Raw genomic sequence first — 18263 nt, forward strand, 5'->3', positions numbered from 1 at the left:
ACATCATTGGTTCCTTTTTAGATCATTTTTTGCAGCTGCCTAGAAGATGTGCATCCAGGTTTGCAAAGTTGGCTTTGATCGATCAGAAAGCAGAAGTAACAACAGTTATGAGCTCCAGTAATCATACATTTCATGCCAATTGCTGTGAATATATATAACCAGGTATAGCTTATCAGCATTGTTAGATAATGATTGTACAATGCCAGATTTGATAATGAAGCAAAGACATGACCCACTGGAAATAAAATCAATAACAATATTATTGACAGTATGTAAATAATCAGGGCAGAGCTCTTCGGTTTGAGGGCTTTCTATTTGTTAAATTTATCAGGAAATTATTTTCTAAAAACACAGATGAATCCCCTGAGTCTGGAGGCGGTAACCCAGGTTATAAACGCAGGTAGTTACGGCCATAGATGGCAGTCGCATGTTCAAATTTAGTCGGATACAGTTTTACATAGGCTACTGTAAATCCCGAGGCATCTGAACAGGCTGCCATACCCAGGAAAACCGTTTGGAGGTGGTGGCGCTCTAGTTTAAAAACCATAAGATTCGCCAGGCGCATGATTCTTGGAGTGAGCTACTTGTCGACGAGGACGTCCGTTGATCCAGGAAATAACAAAATTCAAACCCGTGAGCATTTTCAGTATGTAACTTTCGTAGCTAGCTTGCTAGTTAGCTAACTGACTATATATAACGCGAATTTAGCTAAATTTGATTTATGCAACTATATGGGTACACACGGCAGTACTACAGCCGTCGGCTGATAATCAACCATCAGCTGGTTTGATGTGGGTAAAAATAAAGTTAGCTATATGGTAGCTGAAATTATGTTAGCTAGTCAACTGAACAACAGTTTGTACTACTGTTGCCTGACACATGTAATGTAAATGTCATTTAAGCTCAAGTATATCAGTGTCACTTAACTGGAATTTCTAACACTGGGTAACTCACTGGCTGCTAATGGTATGCCCACGACCAAAAGTCATTCTGCATGTTTGAGGTCATCAGTTTAAAGCAGGCGCTGTGCAGATGTACTAATCTCAATCGTGCAAGGATGTTTGTATATATATATGGGGTTAAGTACGTTGTCCAAGGGTACAGCACCAGTGCCCCAGTAGGGAAATGAACCGGCAACCTTTTAGTTATGAGTCCTGCTCCTTAACCACTATGCTACGCTGCCACCGTTTAGTTTAAGTTGCCATTTCCCTCCTAAAACACAAAAGTGACATTAATGCCAGCTGGGTCAAAGATATGTCAATTACAGTAGCAATAGCTGTAAGATGATATGTCATATAACTAGAGGTGGACACCCTGGCTTCAGAAAGTAAAAGTCCTGCCGTGTATTTGTTCCACCCATGCACTACACCAGTTGAATTTAATTAGCACAGCCACGTAGAGGAGCTAATTAGTGAAATCACCTTGTTTAGTGAATGGCTAGAACAAATACATGGTAGGACTTCTACTTTCTGAAGGTGGGGTGTCCACCTCTGCATATAACTATGCAAGGCTGCTATATATGCATTCATTATTTAGGGATGCATTTTTGTATTCTTTGTCCATCTTTTTTCAGGTTGATGGATTGGTTTTTGGACAACTGTGCAGTGAGGTGGCACTGTCAGAACACAGAAAGACATGAACCAGAAGCTTCTGTTCCTGGGGCTGCTATATTTTGTCCAGGGGATGCCCTATGGCCTGCAGTCGTCCCTTCTGCCCATCTACCTTCGATCCTCGGGCCTCTCTCTGACCAAGATCAGCCTGACCAAGGTCCTCTACTTCCCCTGGGTGCTGAAGGTTCTGTGGGCCCCTCTGGTGGACCAGGTGGGCACTAAGAGGAAGTGGCTGGTGGCCACCATGTCGGGGCTGTCTCTGACTTGCCTGGCCTGCACGGTCCTTTCCCCCGCCGCCGAGTTTGCGCCGGTCGCCACGGCGCTGCTGGCCATGAACGTCCTGGCATCGGTGCAGGACATCGCCGTGGACAGCGTGGCGGTGCAGCTGCTGCAGCAGCGGGAGGAGGTGGGCTACGGCAACACGGCGCAGGTGGTGGGCTACAAGCTGGGCTCGGTGGCGGCTGGGGGCGGGCTGCTGGCGGTTGTGGATGCGGTGGGCTGGGGCTCGCTCTTCCTGGCGCTGAGCGCCGTGTACTGCGCCGTCTCGCTGCACACATGGCGGACCGCCGCGCTGAGCGCACCGGCAAAGGGCCACAGCACGGCCAGGACGAGCCACACTGCCCCGCAGAACCCCTGGAGAGTGTGGAGGGACCTGCTGACCGTACCTGGAACCAAGTGGACTGTGGTCTTCGTCCTCACTTACAAACTGGGTAAGGGTGACCCGCAGCTGCTTCACTCTAAAACACTCAGTAATGTCAAGTTTTAGGGGACAGTGTGAAATTCACTGCTTTCTCCAGAATCAAACTTACAGGCTTCAGAGCAGATCTCTTGTGTTGTAGATGTGTTTTGCAAACAGTGGTGTTTCCACCCAGATGCTCCTAGGGTTTATCTTTGCTTTAATGCCTTCAGGAGTTGGTAGCACTGCAAAGTGAGGTGAATCTGGCCTGCCCACAAGGCAATTTGGCCCATACAGTAGCTCGGTGTTACTGAAGAAAGGCATACTGGACAAAATGGGATTTGCATAGGCTTATTGGAGATCAGTGCCTCTCAGCACTGGTGCAGAATATCCGTGGTAACCGTGACTAACTTGTGCAGAATCAGTGCAGTTGCAGTGACGCCGTCAAAAGTGACCCTTGTAACCTCTTCAGTGACTGGGAAGCAGGTGAGTCCTTGGCTGGACCTGGAAGGGCTACCACTCTGTATCCATTCACCCCACTTTCTGGTTGTGTAAATAAGACACACACCTTTCACATATGCACAACGGTGAAACAGGTATGGAATGGTGAATGTTGCAGTATCTTCAATCCTGGAGATTGAGTGCCAGTGAGCCTGGTTGTGTCTCTGAAAACATTCACTGCGTTGCTGGCAGTCTGTATGGAATTCAGGGCTTTCCTGTTTATGTTAGAATTCACGAATGCTTTCAGTCTAGCTGTCACCAACATGAACAGCACAAGTTGTGTGACAATCAAAGCAGAAAGAAAATGCAGTGCTTGTTTCAATTCATCAGTCAAACTTGAAAGCAAATCTTCACAGCGCCTAACCTGTAGCCTAATTATCAGTATAACGTCTTTGTTTGAATATCTTTATTTGAATTTCTTTCAATCATTAATTCATCAGTTCCCAAATAAAAGTCAAGGTAAGTACAGTTCCTCAAGAATTGGAGTGCTTTTTTGTTTTCCTCACCAGCATCGTCTTTTGTATGTACATTTTCCAATACCTCGTATGACCATAGTGTGTCGCTGTTGCCCCGTGGTGCTCCCAGTGAGCGCTGAAGGTATTGGAAAACCGATTTAGCCTGTGAACCAATGAATGAGCCTGGGCTTTTATTCTGGATTCCCTGTTCGCGTCAACAGGGGGCGCTGTCTCACTCCCATTCGCTTTTTTTGCACATGTGGCTCTACGGACTTGTTAAACCGCCTGTGCAACCATGGGACATTATAGACCGGACCGTACTAAATGAGTGAATCAATATGAACATTTTGTGTTTTGCAACAGAAGGGGATTATGTAAGGATTATAGTTTCTTTGTGTCTGCCACATGTATATCGAAATGAGATTGTGAGAGTGCAGGTTTCTTTGGTGGCGCGGCCGTTTTTCTGAGGGCTGCAGTGCTGCCGTTAATCGGCTGAACTGTCGTTGCCGATGTTGTCAGGCTGAGCGTTGGAAACGGCACGCGCTGGTAATCTGTCTGCTGCTTCATTGAGGCCTCTGCATGTTTTGGAAGGGCTTCATTTCAAATGGGGAACTCACAGCCAGTTCCTGGATATTTTTTGTGAAGTGCAGCCACTGCTAGAGCTGAACACCTGAGTTAATAAAAAGCAGTTGGCAGTTGAGCAGAGGTCATTTAGAAAGTTCTGAGACTGTGAGTGACACAACTGTAATACTTGTTAGCTAATGGCAGGACATTAGGGAGCAGGACAGAGGCCTTCATTTTAAATATTAGGATTTATTTGTGATCACTTTTGAAGATAGTAATACAAAAAAATATATCATTATTGTGATCCTATGAATGGCTGGACAGGACAGAGGGGTGGGGGTCGGCGGGGGGTGGGGCGAGAGAGTCCTCCCCTCCCAGCCGAACCGATGCAGTAGCTTAATTAAAATAACCAGCCAACTGTAATCTCTCCCAGCGTATTGACCAATGGGAGAAGGCCTGACGTCCGTGCTGCTGACCCCGGCGCATTCAGAGGTGACCGTGATGCGGTGTCTGGTCAGATCTGGAGTCTGTTCAGGGCAGGGAGGGGGTGGGGGGGGGCAGGGAGGGGGTGGGAACCCTTTCCAAAGGCCCGCTGCTTCTCTGAGAAGGGTCCAGGTGGATGGGGGAGAGGGAGGGGGGCACTGGGAGCAGTGAGCTCTGTGCCCCCCTCCCTTCCCACAGCGGGATCCACAGGAGGCAAGAAACAGACATTCCCAGAGGGAATAAAGAGGGCTGTGGGCTGCGGGCTGTGGCTGGGAGGCTGGGAGAGCGGATTAATGAACAGCAGCCTCCACGGTTCCTGTGTGAGGGGCCCCCCGGGGCTTTCCCTGGCCCTCTCCAAGGTCACGTGAAAGCACCTCGCCAACACAGCCAGGTTTCAGCCTGTCCAGCACTGCTCATGGTCTTGTCACTTTTGGGAGACCGTGGTCAGACTTGCCCTAACAGCGTCTTCCGGCCAATGACACGTATAATGACGCTATTTTGCGTTAAAAGGGAGTGAACACACATGTCTTTGCGGAAATCATCATGTAGCAGCTTGAAATGTTTATTTTTTTGTTCCTTGGGACAAAAAATAGGCTTTTAGAAAAGGAAACTCAGGGTGAGTTTGGGGTTGGACGTACCAAGCAATCCCCAAGGAAGTGGCGTCTCAGGTTGTATAAATTTCTTGGCATCTCCAGCTGTACACTGTGGCTTCCAGTGAGTTCCAGTCATCCAGATAGGAGAGGGTCCCTCTCCTTACAGTTTTTGGTGTTGTGTGATTCCAGTGGAATTTCACTACCTCGCTTGGAAGAACACTGTATGATGTTTGGTGTAATACAAGGGGATGTGGCGCACGCCGTATCTACATAAATATTGATGCTTTGAAGCTTCCTACAGTGGAGCTTTGACAGAGATCGGTGGTGGAATGGGGATATCCTGTTGTTACACTCAGCTGTTAAGTGAACATATTGACCTATATACATGGGAAGGGAGTTCAAATTACCGACATTTGACTTCAGCAAAAACCAAAAAAGGTCATTTCCTGTTTAATGAGCACAGTGGCATACAGGTCTAAAACTGGGTAAAGTTTTTCCCATTGGTGATCTGTTACCTTGTAGTGGTTGCTGGAATCTTGTTTCACTTTCAATTCTAATGATTACATTTGCGTCATTGCATTTGAGGACAGACTCACCGTGCCAAAGCCCACATAAAAAGAAACTGTAAAACTATATTTTTTAAAGAGTTCCTTGTACAATTGTCAGTTACTTCTTTTTGTTTTTTTTTTTTGTATTGTTTTTTTTTTTGAGAAAGGGTGACAAAATAAAGCCATGTTCGGGGAAAAAAACAGAACAGGGTAAGTGTTTGCTGGACACACTATTGACACATTAGGGCTGATTTGTAGATGCTGTGAACGCTCACACATAATCGTACATGTATATGCATATGCACTATACATATTTAGCATGGCTGAGGTGAACACTGGAGGAGCAGCTTTCTGCAGTGTTGCCAGTATCTGAGCCAGTATCTGAGGGGTATTGATATGGATACTTGCAGAATCTGCTGTGTGTGTAGGTGATCTGGCAGCTCAGACAATGTGCTGGGGGCTGGTGTTTTCTTTGAGGTTTAAATCCTCTGTGTTTTGACACCAGTGTCCTTGTTGACCCAAACACACCCTCCCTAAATCGTTCCTTTCCTCTTTCTCTAGAACTGTGTGTGATAGAATTGAATAAATACTGGCAATCTTGAGGAGATCGCTTTTAGCGTGCACTTTTAGCATGCTAATATTTAACGTTGCTTTAAAATTAAACAGTGCAATTTTCGGTCTTAGAGGTTTATTTCACAAGTGGCATCTTCATGAATTGAACATCGGCCATCCCAAAGTGCACGTATTTGGGTTGCAAGTTGTAAAGCTTTGTGTAAAGCAAGTGTAAAGCTTTGGCTGTGTTCACCTAGATACTCCACTACACAAGCACCATTTAGCATCAGAGGTTATCCAAGACTGGTTTAGGCCTACATCCAACTGCACATGTATGCTGTGTGAGTGTCTGTGTGTGTGTATGTGCGCGTGTGCGTGTCTGTGTGTGTGTGTGTTTGAGTGTGTGTGAGTGTGTGTGAGTGGATGGAGGACTTCTGTATGTTGAGAATATTGCTGCACTTTGTGTAGCTGTGATTGTCACCCTGAGAAAGTTGAAATGGGATTTTTCAGCATCGTCAAAAAGGAAACAGTCTGATAACTCTTTTGATTTTTTTTTTTGTTTTTGTTGTGCTTAAACCCCCCCTCCCCCCCCAGCTCTCCCCCTCCCGCCGGAAGAATCGGTTGTTTCTCGTCACATTCTGACAGCAGTCTCTAAGCTGTCACTCACACAACTGCCAGATCTGAAGTCACTGTTTCTCAAGTCAGTTTCCATAAATAATTATTACCATTCTAAATATTTCAGGGTTTTTTTCCGGTGAAAACAATGATCAGTAGACTCTACACAGCAAAAAAGTGAGATATCTGCTCTTCCATTTTCCCAGTTTGAAAGCAGTGTGATGTCTATTTTATGTGCAACAGCTCCATTTCTTTCTCAGTATGAAAGCAACATTAAAACTGGGATTTTTTTCTACGAAACACATTTATTATTGACATTATCACAGAGTGGCACCATATTGCTTTGGCCAAATGTGAGAAATATAGGGAATCAACAGGAATATTCAACTTATTATTTTGCACTGTGTGCCTTATGGTCATTGAATATGCAGGAAACAGGAAGCCTGGATTGCCTTCTTTAAACCTTTTCTCCACTGATAAATGTGTTAGTTCCGACTGGTCTTTATACTATCAAGAAGGACAAAGCACTTTGCACATAAGGACCGATTTGACCATTTTCTCCCCTTTCTTAAAATTCATACAATTTTGGGTAATTGTGGACAAACCTTTGATATTTAACAGACAATCAAGGTATTAAAATTAGGTGAGTCAACAGTGGATGGCAAATTCTGCACCTCATGCTAGACCTCCACAGCAGTTAAACATATATTTGATCATTCTTATGGTCATCCAGAAAAGCCACCCGAGTCTACTGTGTATATAATAATATACAATGAAAGCAAGTTAAGGATAACGTATAATGTACGATAATAAACATCTTTCTCAGTGTGTTGTGTTATGGTGTTGTCCTTAAAAAATATAAAGAAAGAAACAAGAAAAGTATTGTTGTTTCCATTATCTTTAAAAGGGCTTCTAGCAGCTTGCAATTTGATTACATTGTGACAGCCATATACATGCATGCTTTTTGGGCCCAAAATGCCACCCTGGTGTGGCATCAGTCAGGGGGCAAGACTTCCAGGCAGGCTATGCTGTGAGTGGTTGAATCTGTCTCTCTGTCTCTCTCTGTCCCTCATAGGTGAGCAAGGAGCTGTGTCCATGTTCCCACTCTTCCTCCTGGACCATCACATGACCGCCGCAGAGCTAGGCTTCTGGAATTCCATGGTTGCCATGGGATTCTCCATATGTGGCTCCTCCATTGGTGGCCTGCTGCTGTCAAAGTACAGGTAACTGTGTGTGTGTGTGTGTGTGTGTGTGTGTTTGCACGTTCTGAATTATGCTGTGTTGACATCCTTTACAGTAAATTTTAAGAAATTCTGTTACCCTATAACAGGATTATATTTTTCTGTTGTTTTGTCATTCAGGGTGTGTTCAGAGTGATTTCTGCTAAAACATGCAGTGGTGCACCTTGGTTAGTGACTGGTGTATTTCAGCAGTGGAGATCTCGCACTGTGTGATTCACACGAGAAACTGATTGCGCTAAACAGCTGCCACTGCAAACCTCTGTGTTCGCTGACCCAGACACATGCACATCTGTATGTCAGTCAGTCTGTCTGTTTGTCAGTCTGTCCATGTCTGTCTGTCTGCCTCTCTCTCTGAATCTGCTGTGGTTGTAGAGCGTCTGGCACTGTAGCCCTGTAAGTGCGTCTGCTAGCAATGCCCAAGGAGACAGACAGATAGGCCTTCCAGCAGATCCGGTAACACTCTCTCTCTGTGGAACAGCCCTAATAAGGCAGGATGCAAGGAGGAATAGGATCATGACTGCTACTTTTGCTACATGGAAGGCCCTAGTGGAGGCTAAGAAAAGGGTTGCGGTGGTGGGGTAATTCAGATCCCTGATCTCTGCTGCCCTGGTCTGACTCCAGCTGATTAGATCTGCATGAATATAGGGTGCATGGTGAATCTGCACATGCAAAATAAAGAGGAGCATTAGGGACTCTGGCATTTAGGATTCCAGTGGCATTTGAGACTGTGGCTGTGTTAGGGACTCCACTAAAATTCTGGACTCTGTGGCGTTTTGGATTCCAGTAACGTTAGGGAGACCGGTGATGTTGGGATTATTATGGTGTTTCGGACTCTGGGTATGCTCTGGTGACATTAGTGACTCTGATGTCATTAGGAACTCCAGTAATGTTAAGGACTTTAGGTAACATTACGGTGACGTTAAGGACTCAGGTGGCGTTTCAGACTCCTGTTACGTTAGGTACTCCGTCTGGGGTCTGTGCCGCAGTCGGTGGAGAAAGCCAGCGGGTTCTCCCTGCTCGCGGCAGAGAGAGGTTCCCTCTGCGGCCGCTTTTCAAATTGAAGTAAACACAGCCCTCTCTCAGAGCTGCAAATCTGGCTGCGCAAGGTGTAAAGGCTGAGGTATCGATTTCCCTGACGCGCTGAGGAGCTGCAGGGAGATGCGTCTGCGCCGAGACACCGGTCTTAGGAGCGACATTCTGAGAGCTGCCTTTTCTTGATATTCATGATTTCACAGTACACACCAGCTCCTTTGTATAGAATATGTTTGTGAGTAAAAAAAAAACACATTTTGGAGGGTTTATTATATTAGATTGTTCATTACATTAGATTCATTTTAAAATGATGGTGCTCAAAGAGAAATCAAAGAATTCAGCATCTTCATTAGAAACCCATGCAGTTTTAAATTCTTGTAAAAATATAATGGTCTTGTGTTTGCAGGTACTTGCAGTACCTTGGTGTACCTTACATATTGTCAATAGGCAATACTACAGTCTGTACAAAATGCTCTACACCTGTCCATAATCTTACCTTATTTATTTGGCTGAGAGCAAATATGATGTAAGGTAACCCATGAATATCACAACCATATGCTTTATTCTCTAGTATGTGGAATACTGCTCATTCATTAGAAACGACATTTATCGCATGTGGAAAAAAATGCTAATTTTTCTACTAAGAGTTACGATCAAATATAATGCGGAGCTTATCTCATATCTATTTATTTTTTTACCCATTGTGTTTGCTTTCAGATGTAAATTCCGATCAACCGATCCCCATGTTCACTTTGCGCCAGGCGGTAAAATGATACTTTGCAAATATCCCACCAAACATAACCTTTTAAAATCTGTCTGAATGCGCTGTGTTATTTTTAAAGGACTCTAAAGTAGGAATGTAAAATTTCACACGCATTGTAACATTTACCTGACACCACACTCATTCAGCCCAACTTCCTTGTCTCTCAGATTGAATTTCCTATTCATTCCTCCGTTTGCTTCAGTTTCAGTCTGTTAAAAGCTAATTTGGACAGTTATCCTGGCCAATCTGAAACGCTTGGCCAGCCAAAAACTGACCCGCCATACAGAGAACTGCGCTGGTAACTCAATAGTGTAAATCTTATCTCGAAAATGCACATGTGATATGTTAGGAAGACTTTTTTTTTTTGTACATCGTTGAATCTCTTCCTCTTCTTTGGTAACTAAGAGACTATAAAAGACAGGGTAGCGTTAAAGGGTGGAAAAAACAAAACAAAAACATAGGAACTGGCTTGCATTTCAGTTATGACATGCGGCGTTTGCTTTTGTTCGTGTGATAAAGGACTGGCAAAAAGAAAGGTGTTAATCGTGGTGGGTCCTGTAGTCCCTGACGGAGCAGCACCACGAGAGAGGCGACCAGATATATATTTTTTCATTATTTCAATATTGTTGAATTTTAGGCGCAAATTTAAAAATCTCAGAATTCCAATGACGGGATTTGAATTATTCAATTATTCTCCCGCTCTCTCCCTCCTCTCTTGTCCCCTTTCTTTCTCTTTTTCTCTTTCTCTCTCTCTCTCTCCGCAGCCCCACTCCTCTCTATCACCCCCCCCCCTTTCTTTCTCTCTCACACTCTTTCGTAGTGTTGAGAATCTAAGTTGAAACCTGAGACGTGGTATGTTTAACTCTTAAATATGTAGTAGGCAAAACTATCCTGAAACAGGATGGGGGATCGGTTACAGGCTCTTACACAAGCAGGTGTATTGAGACGCACGCAGGCAGGCACGCCATTTTTAAAGAGGACGAGGCGGAAAAAAAGGGCTTGACTGGAAGCAGGGTGAGACAGATCCCCTGTTTTTAGAGGGAGAATGTGTCTGGGATCTGGTTTCATTTAGTGCATACAAGTTGTGCTACCGATATTCCAGAGAGTAAAAGAAAAAACCACAATACCATATACTGGGGAAAAATATGGGGAAATATGCCTACCTTGTTGTTATTGTTGCACAATACATCCCATGTATTGTTTGATTGATATGATTAAAATGAATAAACAAACAAATAATAGGCTACAAAATTCCATGACAAAACATTTCACACCCCAGGGGGGTGTGACTTTTCCCCTCCCCCGTTTGATTGACAGCGTCCGACAGTCGTTTTGATTGGCACCGGGATAAAGCTGCAGCTTAGGGGAGGGGGAGGAATGTCTGACTGACTGTGAATAAGACGTTTGATGGTCACTAATTACCCTGCACTTAATCAGCCCGCCGTGGCGGATCTTGTTGGGATATTGATTACCTGCAAACTCGGCCCACCGGGGGATGCACCACTTTAACTTCTTCCAAGGAATCAATTAGTGCCGAGTGACGGCTGGGAGATCTCCTGTTAGCATATCCGTGGCTGCGGCCTTGTGCTGGGAGCCCTGCACCCCGGCTTGTTCAGAGCCACCCACAGATGATCCTCGGGGAAGGAAAAGTCTCTGGTTGGATGCGCGAGCAGTTCATGAGTCTAGCCTTGAAAGGGCTGTCTACTTTTAATGTGCTTTGTATGGGCAAACTTTGTGCACTTTGGATGTCTACTGAATTTTTTTTCCCAGAAAACGAATTTAAATCTCCAGACTTGCATATGGAAAATTGCTAAATTTTACATGAAGCTGAGATGATTTTGTCAGAGAACTGACAGTTGCCTTTATGAGAGGTATGCAGGACAGGTGGGGGTGGTCTCATGATCTATGATGTCACTGGACATACAGGACTCAAAAATACTTATGAAATATAACTACAGTTATCACCTAGAAACACTAGACAAGAAAGTATTGAATGCTTGCTAAGCAAATAAACTTCTATCAGGCATAAAAGTCACAGAAAGATCTTAAACTTACAGCTAGCCCCGTATGAGTGGAACACAGGAACATAGAAATCATAAAATATTGCACCAGGCCACTTCTCTTTGTTGGTACAGCTTAAATATCTCTCTTTTTTTTTAAATGATGTCATGCTTTGTGATTTGTCACAATGTCATGCTTGTAATTTTATGTAATAAAATTATGCAATATATAATGCTATGGCTCTGGGGTGCACTGTGTGAGGCACTGTGTTGTAATTCCTTTGTTAAAAGCGCTATATTGATTAAAATGTGATTGATTATACACTGGGGCCATTGTTGCTTATTGAATAAGGGTTTGTTTGTCATCTGTAATCCAGCCTGTTGGTGTATGTTTGCACCAGCCTTGCGGTGTTTGCTGACGCTGATGGCTGGAAAGATGAACACTGTTATTGCTGAGGATACAGCGTTCTTGTATGGCTATGAGAGGATTAATCAGCAAGAGAACACAGAGGTTAACCAACCAACTGAAACGGTGTACTGCACCTGTGAAACAACATGCACAATTACACACACACACACACACACACATGTGCTTGTACATAATTACGTGTATAGAACCGCTGTTATTATTAATAATTATTTTTTGCTTTAAAAAGTATCGTTGGTTTATTTTGGCTTGAAATGAAATGGAACATCTGACAACATAAAAATTGCCTTAAAATTGTATTGGGTGTTTAAATCGAATCCCATTATCCCCTGCCTCTGCTGAAACGGTGGTAGCTGGTGATGCTGAGGCGCCGTGTTATCTCTGCAGTGTGCGGCCCCTGATGAGAAGAGCCTTCGTGTTGCGATTGGTCGGCATGGCCTTCCAGACCAGCCTCCTGGGGGTACGCAGCTACTCCACCCTGGTGAAAGGTAAGCGGAGTCTCGCAGTCCTCCGTAACGGCTAGGGCGATGGTGATAATGGCAGCAGCAACATTAGGAAGGGTTATTGTTTTATTTCAGATCCATCCATTATTGTTTAATCAGCATTTTTGCAATAAATACCTGTCTTGAATATTGTCTTCAGAGTGCTTTCATACATACGGAGAGAATTCGACTATTCCTCTGTGTGTGTTCCGAATGCGATTACCGGGGTTAACGTGAGACCTGAGAGAATCAGCCGCATTTGAATTCCGGCCGTTTCCCTTTGAGAAGGAGATGGGTTAGAAAACGCATTCTGCAGCATGTGCAGTCTGAGCTGGAAATATTAGTCCGCAGTTCCATTTTCAGGCGATAAGCTGGAATTTGAATGCCATGTGAAAAGCGTCATTATGCCTTCAGTTTTGTTAATGTTATAATTGTAAGTGATGCGTCTGCCAGCATTCTCAACCAAACTGCACCTGAACTGCACTTACGCAAGTATGAAACCCATGTCCCATAGCTATTCTTGAGAGTCCAGTTCTGAGTTCCAGTTACAGATCTTGCTGAATTTCAGCCCCTTTATCCCCCCCTTTTCACCCCTCTGTGGCTCCGCCCGTGTTCATTTAGGCTGAGAGCACCTTTTCCCTGCTCCATATAGAATGCAGGTAACTGGTTGATTCGGAGCTGTGGCGTTTGCATCTGCAGAGCGGTGCCGTGATTATGCACAGGAAAGAAAGGTGCATTCTTTGTCCTCCGATGATGTAATCCAGGCCTGGGCCCTATTGTCCTGGCTCAAACACAATGTTTCAGTGCTTTCAGATTTCATATACGTTTTAATGAATAGGAGCTGAGGCTATGGTTACACGCACTCATCAACCTGAGGCTTCTATTTCAGGTGTGTGGTGGAGAGAAAAGGATGGGAAATGTTCCATCTTTAAGGGGTTTAATATCAACAAACTGAGAATGAACTCAGAAGGATTGTGTAATACTGTTCCTAAGATGGCGCAAAATAAATACATACAAAAATATGATGCAATGTATAACGTAATGGTTATTCATGCAGACAGGGTTGAGATGACCTTATATTGTTCCAGGAAAGGAGTTTATTATTTTTCCCCAGCACAATAGCTCTTAAAAGGCATACATGAAATGCATGAAATGGCTGTTTTGCATTATCCCATGGGCATTGCTGAATCAGAATTCTGCTTACTGAAAGACTGTCTTACACCATCCTCACTCAGCTAAAAAAATATAATAGTCTGATACCCCTGTTCTGAAAGTTCTGCTACAGCTTGTAGAGATCTCATTAGCGATCACAGTTACTTGTCCTGTGTTTAACCTGTTCCGGAAGTTCTGCTGCAGCTTGTAGAGATCTCGTTAGCGATCACAGTTACATGTCCTGTGTTTAACCTGTTCCGGAAGTTCTGCTACAGCTTGTAGAGATCTCGTTAGCAATCACAGTATCGTGCTGTGTTTAACCTGTTCTGAAAGTTCTGCTACAGCTTGTAGAGATCTCGTTAGCGATCACAGTTACATGTCCTGTGTTTAACCTGTTCCGGAAGTTCTGCTACAGCTTGTAGAGATCTCGTTAGCGATCACAGTTACGTGTCCTGTGTTTAACCTGTTCCGGAAGTTCTGCTACAGCTTGTAGAGATCTCGTTAGTGATCACAGTATCGTGTGCTGTGTTTAACCTGTTCTGAAAGTTCTGCTACAGCTTGTAGAGATCTCGTTAGCGATCACAGTTACTTGTCCTGTGTTTAACCTGTTCTGAAAGTTCTGCTGCAGCTTGTAGAGATCTCGTTAGAAATTGTAGTCTCATGTCCTGTGTTTAACACGCGGAGCTCTCGTTAGCTGCTCTTGAGACTCCTTGTATGTTGCAGGAACGGCAGTTGTCGTTGATAACAGGTCGACCGCTCCCCTCACTTAGTGACACCTTTTGGATGTTTATTTTATGAAAAGGCTCCACGTCGGGTTGTTTGACTTTGTGCTATCATGCCTCCCCCTTGTCTCTGGCTTTTCCGTCTTCCTTTGTCAGCGCGTGTGAAAGACGCCCGAGCTCCTTCCCTCTCACAGACACAAGGAACAAAGACCCCGGATTCCTTGCTGCTATTTAAATATTATATGAGACGCCCTGGTTGGGATGAGACGCACTTCATATCTCTCCTTCCTAGATTAGTAATGGAGAAGTCTTGTTAGGCAAAACTAAACATTAGCGGTGAATTATTCAGAGAGCGCCGGGGCTCAAAGCCGCCATGTCAGTAGTGCTCTTTAGAGGGAATTCATGTTTGGTGGAATAGGAGGCGACGGCAGGCACTCTCTGGCCTCAGATCTCTGCCTCACCAGTTGTGAGTTCTCTCCTTCTCTCTTCCATCTCCCCTTGTTCACCAGCATTCCTCATGCCACAAAGTTGAAATTTAAGCCAGAAAGTGCAGAACTTAAAGCTCAAGAGTAAAAACAGGCAAACTTAGGTACCCTAGTGAGGCAAGCAATTTTTTTAGACATCTTCTGCCTCTTGTCAAAAAAGGCCAGAACGAAAATGTTTGAGGGATTCAGCATGTTTTTTTTTATAGTTCTTGTCATTTTTAGCCATTTTCAAAATTGTTAGAATCTCATTGCCTCTGGTTCCAGAAACATTTTATTTGAGTGGGACCAAACACACAGTTCACGTACATGGTCCTCATGAACAAAAGTGCCTTCAAGAACAAAACCCCAGGCAAGAGATTGGATGGATGCACTACATGAGATATTTCTAAATCAGTCTTGTCAGGGCCTTTTACCTTGTGTATTTAGCGTGTCCAACTAAGCACTTTCACAGGTTTTTCATTTTTGACAGAACAACCGTAGGTATCATTGAATGCCGTGCTCTCTCTTTGGTGGTTTTCTCAGGTGGAGCCATACTGAGTCTGATCGTCCAGCATTTTCTTGGGGGACTCATCACCACCCTCACCTTCACCACCATGATGCACTGTACGCAGAGAGCGGACGAGAGCATACAGGTCAGAGCCCCGCCCAGCTGTCCCTACGCCTGCTCCACTGCCCGTTACTCACCCAGTAAGAATGCACACAGAAAGGGAAGCATACAGGTCACAGCCCTGTCCCCCTGTCCAGCACCTGCTCTGCCGTCCATAACTCATCTGCCCAGTCACCTGTCTAGCAGCTCATTCTCTTGCATGCAGGGACACTATTGTTCATATGAGGAAAGGAGACTTTTCAAACCCCAATATACAGCCTGATGTTAAGCAACAAAAAACAAACATAAATAGCATAACACAAACTCCTAGACAGCAGCCTGAAGACAGCTCAGTGATGTAAGACGTCTGCGTGATGTGATGCGCTAAAGTGCCCTTTTTACACAGTGAATGGAATTATTTCACATCCTGTTTCTCTGACTGACTGGATGCTGCATGCAATAAACGCAGGTGTGACTGGGGGTAGTTCCGGTGGGGGCTTGGGGTTTTTTTTGTCATTTTCTTTTGACATAACTCCCTTTGTCCTGATGAAGTAGGCCACTTTCTGCCTTCAGGTGATCATTTCAGACAACAGCCGATCAGCTGCGAAGGTGGTGATTTATTATAATATTTAAGGGGAGGAGGAACTCATTCACTGTGTGAGTCTGCCTTGGCATGCAAGTGTATGCACAGACAAAGGTACGGTTGTATAATAATGAAGATTAGGATGCTGACGATGACCTGTAGGTTAATTCGACGTTTCTCATGACACATATAGATACCTTTACAGAGTCCTTTCTCTGGTCGTATCCGGTGACGGTAAGGTGATTCAGTGACTGTTTGTGAAGACCCAGGGGAGTGATACTGAATATGTTAAACAAGTTAAGTCAGAATAATGGCTCCCGATATTTTTGTTGGCCCCTTGCAGTAGTGTTAATGGCACAAGAGACCTCCGTGTTCACCTGTGTACTTCTTTACTCAAGACCTCCCGTCAATGCAGTGCCTTATCAAGCACCCTTACCATTGCATTTGAAACCTTCAACTAGTGCATGTAGCCATTGGAGGTCATGCTATTAGTACCATTAGTATGCGCAGTACGGCATATGTTTCGCATAGTGAAATGAGAATCCGATTCCTATAACAATGTCACTAAAGTGAGCATTCCATCAATGCTTTCCCTCTAATGGGTTTACAGTGATAAGATGACAGAGGTTTACAATGTTAAATGAATGTCATTTAATGGCAGCCAGGTCAGCAGGTTCGATGGGGGAATGATCGTGATGGTTACAGAAAAACTCTTTCGTCCTTCATCCTGAGTTTTTTTTTTTTTTTTGTATTATTCAGCACTCATTATGCATGTCTTTTTGAAACCTTTTCCTCTCTTATCACCTTTGAAAATCTACACTCTGATGAAGAGCAGTGGGTTTCCGGAGGGTGCCCCGCTGTGCAGTGCCATGTTTTAAAATGGCTGCTGTCATCACTGAGGGGGAATCTATAGATGTGTTTTAATTGCCCCCCGAGTGTCTAGACTGATTTGGTCTCTTATCGTGTCGCGGTGGCATAGGGTCCGATAATCAGCCCCGCCGTCGTGGAGATTCGCGCTGTGCATCTCCTGGAGCCCTGGGTTTCATTTAGCTATCTCTCACACATTTATTCCTTCTGTTCCTCTCTGCCATTTTTATTCTTTCTCCATGCCTCCTTTCCTTTTCTCCTTTCTCTTTAAACTAACTGCTACACATTAACTGCAAAAAGGATAGATGTTGTTGTAGACAAACGATTTTGGAGCTGTGACTGGTCTCTCACTAGATTTTAGAAAAGTTTCATGTATCTCACCATTTTTTATTATTGATCTGTGTGGAAGTTTTAAAAGTCTGTTTTTTCAGTGAGGAATATGAATAAATCCCTTTTATATATTTATTTTTATTTTATTTTTGTATTTTTTATATATTATATATTAAGAAGAGTAAAACGGTAGGAGGTAGATTCTCACCACCACGTTCCACTCGTCCAGGTGTTTTGCATGACACATCCCTTCTGCAGTGTAAACATTAATACCTGTGTCTGATCTCATCGCCAGGCAACACACTACAGTTTCCTGGCAACCCTGGAGGTACTAGGGAAGCTGGCCTTCAGCACCGTGGCAGGGTGGGTGGTGGACTGGGTGGGGTTCCAGGGAAGTTTCCTTTTGTTCCTCCTTCTATCTGCCACGACCACGCTCCACGTCTGGAAAGCTACGGACATGGGGGGTCAGAGGAAATAGCTGTGACGGCACCCAGAAGCATGTATGAACATGCGTAAGGAACTGTGGTTATGGGCAATGTTGAGGTCCCATCACATTCAGATAGCCAGAGTGTGAGAAAATCTCCACAGCATTGACAACATTCTAAAGCATATACCTCAGGCCTGAGAAAAAACTGCCAATATTCATTAAGTTGACTGTGTGTGTGTGTGTGTGTGTGTGTGTGTGTGTGTGTGTGTGTGTGTGTGTGTGTGAGAGAGAGAGAGAGAGAGAGAGAGAAGCAGAGAGACAGAACATGATATATCCATTCTCTAGGTCATCGCTTAAAACTGTTCATGCCCCCAAGTGCACTACCACAGTAACATGGGACTCTAATCAAATTTTTGGGAGTAAGAGGGGTGGTAGGGTTAAAGGAACAGCCACAATGTGGCGGGAGGGTGAGACAGCCTCTCTCTCCTCCTCTCTTGGGTCAACTTTTATAGTGTACAGTCTTTTGCTGGATGTGGTGCTCTGTATTTTGGTGTTACGATGGGTTTGGA

General features: G+C 44.3%; 1 protein-coding gene across 4 annotated transcripts; it reads left to right on the forward strand.

Moving 5' to 3' along the window:
* Positions 1-579: 579 nt before the first annotated feature.
* Positions 580-17945, forward strand: mfsd3 (major facilitator superfamily domain containing 3). 4 transcript variants are annotated; one of them, XM_036527621.1, is made up of 6 exons: positions 659-791; positions 1574-2320; positions 7673-7820; positions 12448-12548; positions 15424-15533; positions 17563-17945. In XM_036527621.1, exons 2-6 carry the CDS (start codon positions 1636-1638, stop codon positions 17743-17745), a joined length of 1227 nt encoding a protein of 408 aa, XP_036383514.1. In that variant the 5' UTR covers positions 659-791; positions 1574-1635; the 3' UTR covers positions 17746-17945. The 4 variants fall into 4 exon arrangements, with proteins under 4 accessions (XP_036383512.1, XP_036383513.1, XP_036383514.1 ...); XM_036527619.1 differs by lacking the exons at positions 659-791; positions 17563-17945 and adding an exon at positions 580-646 and having other exon boundaries at positions 15424-15817; XM_036527620.1 differs by lacking the exons at positions 659-791; positions 17563-17945 and adding an exon at positions 588-633 and having other exon boundaries at positions 15424-15817.
* The last annotated feature ends 318 nt before the right edge of the window (positions 17946-18263 follow it).

Source organism: Megalops cyprinoides, chromosome 4, assembly GCF_013368585.1.
Source record: "Megalops cyprinoides isolate fMegCyp1 chromosome 4, fMegCyp1.pri, whole genome shotgun sequence".
NCBI classification, from domain to species: Eukaryota; Metazoa; Chordata; class Actinopteri; order Elopiformes; family Megalopidae; genus Megalops; species Megalops cyprinoides.

Excerpts from the sequence above, each read along its gene's own strand:
- mfsd3 (XM_036527619.1), top strand. The coding sequence starts at position 1,636 with ATGAACCAGAAGCTTCTGTTCCTGGGGCTGCTATATTTTGTCCAGGGG. Across the intron at positions 2,321-7,672 it reads CGTCCTCACTTACAAACTGG|GTGAGCAAGGAGCTGTGTCC; the intron begins GTAAGGGTGACC and ends TGTCCCTCATAG. Across the intron at positions 12,549-15,423 it reads CTACTCCACCCTGGTGAAAG|GTGGAGCCATACTGAGTCTG; the intron begins GTAAGCGGAGTC and ends TGGTTTTCTCAG.